The following is a 13366-nucleotide window of genomic DNA, read 5'->3' as shown; positions in this document are numbered from 1 at the left end:
ACAAAGTGGGCGGGGATGTAGGGAAAGAATATTTACTGAGGGTGGGAGCGCAAACTAGGGCCACAGCTATGGAATTCAATGTGGAGATTAAAACGAGGAACCAACCAAACACCACCAAACTAGACACGGAACTACTTACAACCTACCTTTCTTAAACCCTCCTCGAGAAAGTGTCTGTTAAAACAGCTTGCCTGCTTTAAACTGGGTTGTTTCCTCCTGTTGAGTTTTAAGAGATCTCGTTCTAGTTGAAGCCTCCCATTAAATGTGATTTGTAGACAGTTTCCATCCATTCTGTAGCTTGTCATTTCATTTTTTATGTAGTTTAAAAAGTAATTTTACTATTTTTTTTTTGAGGCAGGTTCTCTCTACATAGCTCTGGCTGTCCTGGAATTCACTATGTAGACCAGGCTGGTCTTGAATTCACAGAGAAACACCTTTCTCTTGCACCCAAGTATCCCAAGTGCTGGGATTAAAGGTGTGCACTATTGTGCCTGACCTAGAAGTTTCTTAAACCCTGTTTTCTTCTAAAGTGTCTCAGTTACGTGTTCTACCTATTGATCTGTGGTGAGGAGATCCATCTATGAACCTCCTGGGAGTTTATATGAACCTCCTATGTACCTGAGAATCTGGCAGCACATCTGGTCATTGCTCTCCCCAGGTCCTGTGAGAAGACTGTGGTGTGATTCTTCCTTCTCTTGGGTCCAGACACATAATCTCTGCCCTTTCTGTTTGCTTCTTACTGTCAGACGGGTGGCAAGACTCAGTTCAAGCATCTTATGTACTCCCAGGAAGCTGCCCTTCCACTGCGCAAAGCCCAACTGGGTTCCAAATCTTCCTCTCACAGTGCTCAGCTCAGAAACCAAGACAAAGCCGCATCACAAGGGAAGAATAAGTCTCTGCATAATGAGTTCCACATGGGCGTCCTTTGGGATGTTCTAGTCAAGGTCTCCAAGTTCAGGGGCAAAGGCCATGGCCAGCTGGCTGTTTCTCCTTCCCTTTTTTCCACAGACAGAAGCTATAGCATTGACCACTCCAGAGGGACATCTTACACAGGACCAGAAATCAATCTGCAGGTCAAGGTAAGCCAGGACGCATCTCCATGGGCGGCCAGTTCCAAAACCTGTATGAGCCTTACCCCCAAACACCCTGCCTTTCACCAGCTTGGGTATCTGCTTCCTCGCCTGATTTTGGTGCCTTCTCAGGACTCCCTGATGCCCTGTGCTTCATCTGAACACACAGACACCTGCCCCTGCTGAGGCACTCTCTGCCCCATGCCAGAGCACATTGTTAACAGTTCTGCTCCTTGCCGGAATGGTACAGAGCGATAGCTACTGCACATCTTGTGTGTCTGTACATTCTCCCACGGTTTCTCTTGCTGACGATGTCAGCTTGCCGTCAGTGTGGCCGTTACAACCCTAAACTGAAGACTGTGTCAATGAGAAGCAATAGGGTGAAAGATGGACACTATCTGCTACAGACCTTTTTTGAGACAAATACACCAAAAAAGAACCCTAGATACGTACATTTTATAGTAACAATGGGGAGACGTGTTCTTGAAAAGGTCAGGTAATTAACAGGAAGAATTGGGAGCCACACAAAGAGGAGTTTCCGAGGTATCCTGGGAGATTCCACTTTGGCACTGATAGCACCGAAGGTAGGCACAGCCCTAGCAGCAACACCCGGCTTCCAAACACACTTGAAGCCTGAAGGGCACACGGCTGTAGTGTGCGTGCACCTGCCCGTCACTGTGCGCCATGCTGCTGTGATCTTTCCAGCAAATAAACACGAGGCACCTGGAGGACTTGCAATGGCTGGCTCATCACACGGTCCTGTCCTGACAGCAGCTGGAGGGGCTGCTTACCTACTCCAGCTGTGTAGCTGTCCAGCTCAGTTATGTGTCCTTTCCCACTTCCGCTCCTCTGGCTCACACGGGTCTTCTCTCCATCCTCCCTGGGTTCCACCAGACAGCGTCATGTCATCCTGACTGCTTATTCTTCTTGCCCTCCTGACCACTCCCCCATGTATGGCCAGGGAGGTGGGGGAAATACAGCGCTCCAGCTGTGCGTTGTAGAGGATCTAGCTCCTACTTTGACATGAGGCTACCACTGTGGGCAACACCACACTGCTTTCCTAGTACAAGCTTTCTGAGGTGTCCACCAGGGAACCAACTCTAAGGAAGCCTCACCCTGCCAGCCTGCGGCTTCCCTGCCTTGGTGCTCCCTTGCTTGGAATGGAGATGCCTCCTATATAGATGTATTGCTACCACAGCCCTTCCCTCTGCTCTTCACTAATGGGAAGTTCCTTGACTTCTAAGGTAAACTCCTGGGAGAGCCTGTCCCTTCCACAGCTGGCTCCTCACCATCTTCAACCCATGGCGCTGAGAGGAAAACCAGTCCAGTCTGCAGCTAGTTCATCTGTTCTATATTCAGTCTACACATAGGCTGTTTATAGGGAACCCAGACTGGTAATCCATCTAGTCTATATCCGACTGTGTGTTCCACCTCTACCCACTCTATGTCCAGTGTGTCTCTATAGAGAGGAGTTAATAGCTAGTCCATAGCCTGCCTCTGTCTTTGCTGGGACATCTATTTATTCTACGTCTATTTTAGGTATACCTGCTCACATCTAGCATCTAGCATGGACCCTTGGCTATGAGTGGTTACTGTCTACTTAGTAAGCAACTAAAGAAGGGCTACCTAGGTGGCCAGTCATTCCTAACTTTGAACACCCTTTTCAGCCCATCCCCAAATGTAGGGAACTCTGCTTCCTGTTCATTTTGACAGTCCAGATCCATGAGGAGCAGTGCACTGGTCCAGGCTTTGGTTTCCTCTACACCAGAACAAGGACACCTTCATCTAGAGCTCACAGGATGTAGAATTCGTGGGTTTTTTTATCTGAAGGGCTAGATTTCTAATTAACATTACAGAGAACACCACTTGACTCTCAGAACCCCAAAAGCACAGAGGCTGAGTTCCGTCTCTGCTGTCAGCACACAGAGCACTACAAGACTGTTCAACACGGGCTCTGGTAGTAAACATACCCACACTCCTTTCTTTCTCATCAGATTTACCTTGCTTAATTCAAAAGAAATCTTACAAGTTAGATAATTATAGATGGAGAAATTGAGGTTCTGATGGATTTTATAGTCTGAGCTCCAATAGCAATTAACAGAGGTGGAACTTATCCAAACCTCAAGTCTGTAGACATGACAGAAAGAAAGAGGAAAAAAAAAGTCTCTGCTAAGATCAGCCCTCAAGTGAAGGCATTGAGCTTTGAAGTCCAGCAGCTGCAGTCAGTGGAGGGTCTTTTCCCTTTTTAATTCTCTCATACAATACATTCCAACTGCAGCCTCTGCTCCCTCCCCTCTTCCCCACCCCTACCCCCCTCCCAACACCCTTCTCCCTGCTGCTCCTCCACTTCCCTTCAGGGAAGAGCAGGCTTCCCACTTATATCAACTGAACATGGCATAACAAGGTGCATAACTAAGACTACAGTTTGGGGAGACTCTAGGAGGTGTCACACAAGATGGAGGCGGTACTGGCCAAGGAGGCCAGGGCAAGTGAAAATGGCTTGGATTCAGGGTGTAGCCTCATAAGAACAGTGCTGGTCTCTGTGGGACTCGGGCAATGATAAGCTGCTCTGAGTGAGACAGGGGAGAGTTTTGTTTTGTTTCATTTGGCTGACTTCAACGCCCGTTGAGTCCTCAAAGAGAACAGGGATGATCAGCATTGCTCAAGATCACAGATTTGTCCTTTTCCACCTGACACATGCCTGGGAAACTCTGCAAGTCTATCCAGACTCACAGTTTGAATAGGGGGCACAATGAACCCGCCTTTCTCAACTATGGATGTGCTGTTTCTCTCAGTCTGGTGGAAAGAAGAGAGGATTGGTTTCAGGTCCGCGAGGGAGGCCTGAGCCTCAGTCTGGGTACTCCTGGCTTACAGGAGAGCTCTGCCCCATAAGGCAGAAGTAGAGGAGGCAAAGTCCCATGACAGCAGCCCTGGGACTTCTGTGGAAATCTAAAGGCCAGGCTGCACAGTGCCCTTGGAGGCCACAGGCACCACATCCTATTCCCTCCTCCCTGGGTGAGCTCTGAGTCATCGTTACAAGCAATGATGACTAGCAGCTTCATCTGAGATGACTCCCTGATGTGGTCATTTTTAAGGAACACAAACATGATGTTTTCCAGGGATCTCCTCTGAAACAGCTGCAGGCATCTCCTCTTCCATGTGTGTATCCTGCCTGGTTTGGTTAAGCACAGACAAAACAATAGAACACTAAGATGCAGATGGTTTAGAAGACATGGAACAATGATGTCAGAGGTTATATTTCTCGGCTGGCGAGAGGGGGGGGGGGTCTTGTAACTGTGGGTTAATAAGACTAAATAAAATTGGCTTTATGTAAAACACACTGAAAAATAAAGTTTGCCATGGTACTTGTGCTCAACATTAGAAAGAGTAATAAAATGCGATTTTTGTCACTTAACCTCTCCTGACATCTACAAATAAACTTATTGTTAGTTTTTAAACAGCCATAACGGGATGAAGCTGCTCAAAACCCACATCTCTCCTCAGCAACACAGCCCCCAGTAACATAGCTGCACCCACCACTTGGCTTTCTGCAGTCAAGGGGATCACAGGGTACATTCAGAACAAAGAGGAGAAACAGCTTCATGGTCTTTTACTTAAAGAGACTTTTAGGACATGATGGGGAAAGACTGAAGAGAAGGTTTTGGGGTTTTAACCTCAGCTTCCTTTCTCTGCAGTTCCACTTATCTGAATAAAGAAAGCCAGACATTACAGTAACAGAGTTGCTTTTAACAAATTCCCCAAACAGAAAACCAGCCACGACAGTACTTCTGCAAACTTCTGAATTCACTTCTGCTGCCCACCCCTGAAGTCTCTGGTCTGGGTTTAGGATGTTAAAATTTTTTAGACATATAAGATTTGGTGTGTGTGTTGAGGGGTGGCGGTGTAGGACAGAGGACTTGGGAGTCCGTTCTCTCCTTCCACCACGTAGCTCCCAAGGACCAGGAATTGGGCTGTCAGGCTCGGAGGCAGATGCTTTTGTCCCTTGAGACACCGCACTAGGAGAATAACTGTGATGTGAATAGAGATGATGGGATGGTTCTAGTCAAAAAGCAAAACACACTCCACACTGAAGAAGGAAAAACATAATGTTTGCTCGGGGGTCCCTGTCAGTCAGCCGGGTGTTAAAGGAAAACCTGGGACTGACTGGCCGGTCACAACAGACTCTGCCGACGCTGGGTCTGGGTGGCCTTCTGAGATCTGTCTGCGTCACTTGTAGCTCATCAGTTTGGGCAGAAAGCTTAAGCAGAGGGGAGGTCTAGTTATGCTACATCTATCATTCTCGGGGGGGGGGGGGGAGCAGCTGGGATTTTCATGAGATTCGCTGTGGCTGCAAAAGTCAGTTTTGAGCTCATGACCTCATGTGAAGAGTCTGTCAGACTGTGGTTTAGGTGCGGGAAAGTTGTCCCCTGGGGACACTGCAGCAAAGAATCCCACGCATCCTCTCCCACAGCGAGTCACATTCGTGAAGCACTCAAGTTTCTCATCCAATTTCTGAAATGATCTGCCCAATTAAAAGGCTTCATGCTCAGTGTTGGGAGGTAGCTCAGAGTGCTTGCCGCGTAAGCATGAGAACCCGAGCTCGGATCCTCAGCAACTGTGAAACGCTAGCAGACAGGAGGGTCTCTGGGGCTTGTTGGCCAGTGAGTCCAGCCTAACTGGTGAGCTCTGCGCTCCATGACAGAGACCCTGTCTCAAAAACTAAGGTGGGCAGTGATCAAAGAACACACCTTTCTCTGACCTCTGAACATGCACACACATAAACATACACAAATTTTGCCTCCTTAACATCGCATCTTCTTTTGCATGAAAGTCACACGAACAGTAACGATCTTCTCCAGGCTCTGTAAAACCAGGGTCCATTTTCTGCTTCTTTCAGAGCAGAATCCTTCCCAAACCTGACATCCAGGTCACCGTGGCCAGACTGAAGGCCACACATGAGCACAAGCCCATGGAAAAACATTCAACATTGGTGGTACCATGGGACTAGCATGATCTTTGTTCCCGTTCTGTGAAGAACAGAGGTTAGCTACCCACTCTGTACCCTCAGAGGGCCAAAAAGCATTTTCTGAAAAAGGAACCTACTGGTCCACATGGAAATTCAGTTGGCTTGTCCCAGGGGCAGAACCCACATGACATCAGCCTGGCTAATGTGTCTTCCTTATCTCAGAAGGAAGTCTTAACCACACACCCCTCTTCCTTTTCTTTTTATGGCTCACAGCATAGCTCTGGTTTTCCGTGTAGGGCAGGATTCCTTCCTCATGCTGCCACACCATTCAGCAGGCACGTTCTTGTTTGCCTCCAAGTAAAAAGAACAGATTCTCCACTTGACAACGCGGCCCTTTTATTTGAACTGAAAGGGTGCCATTACAAAGTGCGAACACCTCTTTGGTAATGTATTGAATACAAGGAACATAAAATGGCATTTGTCAGAAAAGGAAATAAATATGTACACTGCTTTGTATCTCAGAAGCCCAGTGCAGCAGCTCCTAGGGAAGGGTGTCTGGGCACTGCCCACTGCCTGGCCAGGGATGCTGTAACAACAACATGGAGATCTGGAGACATCTTGGTTTGAATGACAGAAATTACTATGAATCACAGCCAGTTTTCTTTACAGGATCAGAGAACAGAGACCCTTGACACATGTATAAGCACCCCGTGCACTTGTATGCCTTGGTACAAGACACCCCAGGGCTCACGTGAAATCCCAGCTACCCAGGGCAGGCTCCCCTGCCACTTTTATCTATGCCTGAACAACTACACGGCCATCAGATCTCACATGGCACGGTTCTGTCTCCTACTTCATGGAAGTCTATTCTGAGATCTCATCACTAAGCTCAACTTAATATTACACAAATGTCCATGCATGCTGGACCACTGGCTTCTGAATATCATTAGCAACAGGAGGGAAAGGCAATGTGGTGAATCCACGGTGAACGTGCCCATGCTGGGATGCCGTCTTTGCTCAGCAGCCTTACACATGTGGCTCTGTCTATCTCTAGGAAGCTAATCATATCAGCATAAGGATCACACATAGATTGTACAAAAACGGCCTTACTGCTCAACACAAGCCAGAGGCCGCAAGGAGCTGACCATCACCCGATCCAGCCATGGTCTCCCTATAATGACACCCATTTTGTCCTTCTCAAACTGGCACTGACTAGTCTATGTCCTTGAAGTCTTCCTCTCTAGACCTTGGGCAGGTGACCCTCTTGATGTACGCGCATGGTTGGCACACAGTGCTGGGCACATCAGTGTTTGTTTAGGGGAGAGACCTCAGAACCTTGTGAGAATAGAATGGATCATTCTGTTCAATTAAAAACAAGAGACTATGAGGTATAATAGTTGCTTTCCACTGAATTAAAAAAAACATCTTTTGCATAGTGGAGATAATTTTTCTAACATCTAAAATGGGAAAATTTTATAAAACATCATGCAATAAAAAAAATGAGGTATAGGGATTTTTTTTTCCTTTAAAGCATTCCTACAACGTGATCTCAGGCATTCAGGCTCTGCCTGCTTGTCACCTATGGAAAGGGGGAGAACTGAATCAACTCTCCCTCCACTACGGTCAGGAACCATGGCAACCATGGCAGGCGGTGGCTGTAGATCATCCCGCCGATGCAAGGGGCTGTTGGGGGTCACTGGATGTGGCACGGGACCAGCGGATTTCACATTCGGTTTCCAGCAAGGCAGTATTTACACACGTTCCAAGTGGACACAAGATCATTTTTAAATGTGGCATAAGAGTGTGATGCCAGTCCTGGGTCGAAGGGCTGGCACGGTCCCAAGATGCAGGATTGTATTGGTATTGTGGTCAGACGTTGAAGAGCCCTGGAGGAGGGGGTGAAGATAGCAGACAAGAGGGAGTGGCAGGAGGAAGCCCTAGAGTTCCTGTGTTCCTATTTATTAAACTACAATTGAAATGCCACTACATTTCTCCTTTTTTGCCTTAAAAAAATAAAAGTTTCTGCTTAAATGAAGCCCGTCAAAATGTCAAAGGCCTCCTGCCTCATTTAAACAGAAGTGGCATCCTCAGACAGAAGCAATTTAGGAACCTACATGTCTTAACTGTGCGATTTAATAGTAGCACCAATTTTTTTTTTCATTTAAAAATATTTAAATAAAAACCTGAGAAGTCTAACATGAAGTGAGGACTGGAGCCACTCCTGCACCAAACTCCTGCCTACTCAATTTCCTTCTGCAAACACAGCGTGGGCTGGTTCAGGGGTGACACAGTGGGGGTCCTGAAAGATCTGGGGTTCCAACTTGTCCAGTGGTCCGCAGCTCCCCACGTTGCCATAAGCTCACAAGGACTCTGTGGACCAGCATGGAGGCGCTCAGCTCACGACCACTACGGTTTCTCGTCTGCAGTGTTTCCTAGGCAGATGGGACAGCAAGCACCTTCCAGTTTCACAGGCTCTGGGCAGGCTGCAGGAGGGCAAGCTTCCACAAAGCAGGTGACCTGACCATTCTGAAGGAGGGAGAAATAGCCTTGTCACTCTTGGCTCTTCTCCTGGGCATAATCCACATGACCCCAGCCCCAGTAGGGTGCCCCAAGCTTCTCGCCCTCACCCCCTACCAAGAGTCTCTGTCCTTGGCTCCCCTCTCCTGCAATTGGGACTGAAGACAACACTTGAGTTTTCCAGCTACAAATGCATCCCTGGGGTGGGGGGATCCCATTGCAAACCTTCTTTTCCCATTGCCTTCTAGCGCTACACTGAAAGGCCCAGGATCAAAGGACTGAGCTTTCCCACCCCCAGTCTCCCCACTTCATCCAGCCAGGAGAAATGCTCATCTCTGCAAAGAGTCCTCCCTCCCCTGCTGATGGAGGTGGGTCTTGTATCTATTTGTTGCTTTCATTGGTTAATTAATAAAGAAACTGCTTGGCCCTCTGATAGGGCTGAATTTAGATAGGCGGAGTAAACAGAACAGAATGCTGGGAGAAAGAAGCTGAGTTAGGGAGTCGCCATGATTCTCCCACTCCAGACAGACGCAGGTTAAGATCTTTCCTGGTAAGCCAGCTCGTGGGCTACACAGATTATTAGAAATAGGTTAGATCGATATGTAAGAGCTAGCCAAAAAGAGGTTGGAACTAATGGGCCAAGCAGTGTTTCAAAGAATACAGTTTCCGTGTAATTATTTCAGGTAAAGCTAGCCGGGTGGCGGGAAGTGGCCCACTGCTCTGATACAACACCTTGCTTAGTCTTCACTAGCCAGGCAACCCAGGGGTGCTTGGAGGACCCTGCACTGTTCTGGCAAAAGGATGAACCCTATCCCTTGCTCAATAAGAGGGGATCTAGATTGGCCCTCATTCCTGCTGTCTTGTCTTCTCAGTCCATCCTAAGTCTCCTTCTGCCAGGGCCACAGGGGAACCCTGTTCATAACCAAGGGGAGCCCTGGCCTACATGTCCCCTCTTTCCCCCTCAGCATTCTCTGTAACTAATATCCCAGGCCAGACCAGGACAGAGACAGTGAGGGTAAGGGGGGTGAATAGAACAGCCAGCTCTGGGAAGAAGGGTCATGAGCTGTGGCGTTTTCAGGTTCCCAGGTGCGTGTATGTTTCCCGTACACCATTAGAAGCTGGGGTTGGTTCACCCAAATGCCCTCAGGTGCTCTCGCCAGTTTCTGAGGGGAAAGCAGGGCTAGGGATCAGGGCCAGCAGGACCTCACTCTGACACCTGGACCACCCTCTTTCCAGGTGTCACGGGCACAAACACAGAACCAATCCCATACTCACTTTGCACTCACAAACTGTGCACATGTCCTTTTTCCACTTCGAGTTGTTGCTGTGGGATTCGCCACCATCATCCACACACTCTGTGGTGCTGAGCCGAGACTCCAGGCTGGTTATCTGCGGCAAGGCACAGGGCAGGTTATCAGAGTGAGCCTCAACAGCCACGCTGAGCCGAGGAGAGGCTTCCCGCTTTACAACAAGGGATAGGAGCCACAGCATTTTAAATCAGCCTACTCCCCACGTGCATTTCAACCCCAGCCTCTCCTGCTTCCCCATCCTACCTACTAGGCATGTGGTCCCCAGTTCACACAGAAGCAGAACACAGAACCTTGTGCAACTCTGTGCGTGCTCTTGGTACTAAGATCACCCTGCTGTCTTGGTATTAGGATGACTCTAAATGCCAATAGAATTTAGTTAGCCAAAGAGCTGTCCACAATAAGATGTGCTTCAGCATTTCTAAACAAAACAAAGCAAAGTGTTCTGCAGGAATAATGCACTAGCATAACTTATATTTTAGTTAACCCTCAACATTCCTACTTGAGGCCGTGAAGAAAACTAAAGGATGGACGAGCATCCTTAGGAAGTGGAGAGTAACCTGGGCATCGATGGCTGACTCTGAGTTAACTCAAAGCCCAGACAAGCCGAGGACAAAGGTGACTATGATCTGGATGGCGATCAGCATTGATGAGCCACAGGCAGCAGCACAGGTCGTGCAGAGACAACAGGCAAGGACCAAATTTCCCCAGTTGTCTGTACAAAGGACATTCTGTATTATCAGGTCTGCTGGCTCCTGGAGCCAAGAGATCCTGTCCCGGTGGCTTTAGGGAGAATGATGACACCACGGACACTTGGTCTCTGTGGTCTACCCAGACCAACCATGGGTCTGAAGGACACCTGTTCCTATCAGTATTCTGAGGGTTCCTTGGGTTGGTCTCAACTTCTCAACCAGAGCCCGGAGTCCCCAGCAACACTCACTCTGGTGCTTTAGAACAACAATAACAACAACAACAACAAAAGGCTGGGTGCTGGAATGCACAGAGATGGAGCCCTATGCCTGCAGGGCCAGGATCAAGAAGAGGCAGCTGTCACAGAAATGGCTTCTGTATCCAGAAAGGAATTTGGGTTAGATGAGTCTCCCCCTAAGCCTATCAACCTGAATAGCCTTGGGATAGGAACAGAGCCAGACCCAGGAATCCCACAAACCAGGCACCAATGTCAGACTCCCTCCTGGATACACTCCACACCACCAGGACACTCCTCTGGCCCATAATCTGGGTACGCGCACTTATTTACGCTCTTTACTGTCAAGTGGACAGACCTCCTTTGTCTAGCCTGAGGTCCCAGACGCCACTCTCTTTGAAACAAGGCCTTCGGTAATTGAACACAGAGCCGTGGAGAAGAACAAAGATTCTTACACACAGGAGAGGAATTTACCAGGGCTGTAGTGTGTAGCCCTGGCACCCTGCCATGCAGCCTTGGTGAGTTTGCCATCACTGGCCAGGATCCCAGCACCGTCTCTTCCAAACTCTCCCTGAAGAAGTGGCTTACCAGCAGAATTCAAGTCTGTCTTCTCCTACCCCTCTCCATCTGGCTATGCCTGAATTTGCTGGAACTTTGTATCCATTCCTGTTGTACCCTCTCAGCCATATTCCCTGGGAGGCTGCCCCAAATTTAGAGACATTGACTGCCCACTACCAAGGCCCCAGGTGTGGTGGCCAGGCCTAGGAGGTATGGTTGGAGGAAGGACATAACTGGGGATGGAGTTGAGGTGTCAAAGCCCTGCCCCATTGCTACTTTCCCTCTCTCTGATTCATGGCTTGTTTAAGATATGAGTCCTCAGCTTCCTACCTCTGTTGCCTTCACCCACAACCACAGTCTCTAACAAGAAACTCTTCTATAAGCTTTCTTGGTCATGGTGTTTAATCACAGCAATTAAAAAAAAAAAAAAGGATCTAACACACTAATCCACAGAGAAACATGAGGACATTAATCCAATCCTACGCAGCCCAGTAAGGAGCAAGCCAGAGGAAAGCAAGCCACACAAGCGACCGGTCCCTAGCAGGTGAGAGCAAAGTCAGAATTTGCACGATCACCCAGAAATGCAAGGCCTCTGGGAAGCCCTGGGCCTGAGGAGGGCCAGAGGAGGGCCGGTGAAAGGTTCAAGCTGGTGAAGATGGCAGCGGCTCAGGCCAGCCTTACCTGCTTTCTGAGGTCTGTGATGACCGTCTGCATTTCCAGAATAAGCGTCTTTAAATCATTGGTTGCCGGTCCTTCCAAGGGGTTCTGGGTGGCTGACGTGGCATTACTAAGATGTTTGCCGTATTTCACACTAAGGGGTAAGGAGAAGATTCAGAGTGTCAGTGTTCAGGCCTAAGCTAACATTCCTAAATGCGTCCATCCCTCTGCAGGGTGCCAGGTCCAGCGCACTGCAGCTCTGCACTGTCAGGCAGGACATGGGACTTGTCTTCCTGTACTCAGGGGACACTTCTGCCTCAGCCAACCCAGGCTAGGCTGAGCTCAGAAACAACAGCCTAAGCCTGTTGCGGAGACCCACAACGGCCAGGACACCTCCCAGATACCACCAAAACTCACTTTAGTGCCTTCTGGTGCCTTGCTCTCTTGGTGGGCTTATCCTCCTCATAGCTGAATTCTAGGGATCGTCTGCCACGGAAATGGTAGGAGAAGGCATTAAACTGTCCCCTGGTCCTGCAGTCTGGTGAAAAAGCAGAAAGGATCAATCAGTTACAGATGATTCTAATCAGGATAAATTTACATCTTGTCAAGTAGTAGCTATTTTAATCACACATTAACTCCGCTCACCCTTCAGTTAGGACATACGTTATGCCAGGCAGTGCCTAAAAGCACTCATGGGGCTAATAGTGGGTCTGTTGGGCCTCTGTGTCATCGGGTCCAGCACTTAAACCTGCTAAGAGCTGCAGTAAGTCTCCCTGAGGGCAAACCACCCTACCCCAGCTGACCACTGTATCCTCCTACAGGGAGATTTTGGGCACTGTCCTATTATGGTCTGTCTGCTCCAGTTAAGTCCTCCTGCCCTTGCCAAATGGTACCCCGGCCCTGAGATCTCAGGATCAGCCCAAATCAACCTGCAACAACTCCAGGTAATTTCCAAGTCCTTCCCTGCCCTGTTGGAGGCCTCATCCCAAGCTACAGAGGTGGGGAGGAACCCTCTTCTCTCTCACCTAAGCCCCGCCTTCATTATTCATTAAAGCTACCCATCTTTACACTTATCTCCTGTCTCCTTTCTCCCTTAAGAATAGCCTGGTCCAGAAGAAAACAAAGCCCAAAGGCAGTCTTTTCCTGAAGCGGACATCCTACATCGCTAAGGCAGAGGAGTATTGATTAAGCAGAGGTCACGTGACTGCCTGCCTCTGGATGAGAGTATCTAGATCCTGATGTCCATGGCTGGAAATTGAAGGAAGTGTTTCAGCTGAATCAAGCCATCGCTCCTGACCACAGAACAGTTCCTAAGTGACCGGGAACTTCTTATCACACGTCATTATCTGACCCGGGTTAAGCTGGG

The 13366-nt window shown here is 48.7% G+C and overlaps 1 protein-coding gene across 3 annotated transcripts in view; it reads right to left on the bottom strand.

The window, feature by feature from the left end:
• Positions 1-7549: 7549 nt before the first annotated feature.
• Positions 7550-13366, bottom strand: part of Pxdn (peroxidasin) — a 74655-nt gene continuing 68838 nt past the window's right edge. For 2 of the 3 annotated variants that reach the window (XM_005360656.3, XM_013351338.2), the window contains 4 exons: positions 12418-12538; positions 12025-12154; positions 9829-9942; positions 7550-8562 (listed from right to left, as the gene is read on the bottom strand). In XM_005360656.3, the coding sequence (XP_005360713.1) occupies positions 8443-8562; positions 9829-9942; positions 12025-12154; positions 12418-12538 (485 nt within the window). In that variant the 3' untranslated portion in view covers positions 7550-8442. Of the gene's footprint in view, positions 8563-9828; positions 9943-12024; positions 12155-12417; positions 12539-13366 lie in introns of those variants that run through there. The other variant, XM_013351339.2, reaches the window with a different exon arrangement.

The sequence above is a fragment of the Microtus ochrogaster genome, linkage group LG3 (assembly GCF_000317375.1).
Source record: "Microtus ochrogaster isolate Prairie Vole_2 linkage group LG3, MicOch1.0, whole genome shotgun sequence".
NCBI lineage: Eukaryota > Metazoa > Chordata > Mammalia > Rodentia > Cricetidae > Microtus > Microtus ochrogaster.
Note: the sequence above shows the minus strand (reverse complement) of the source record. Positions and strands in the feature narration are given on the sequence as shown.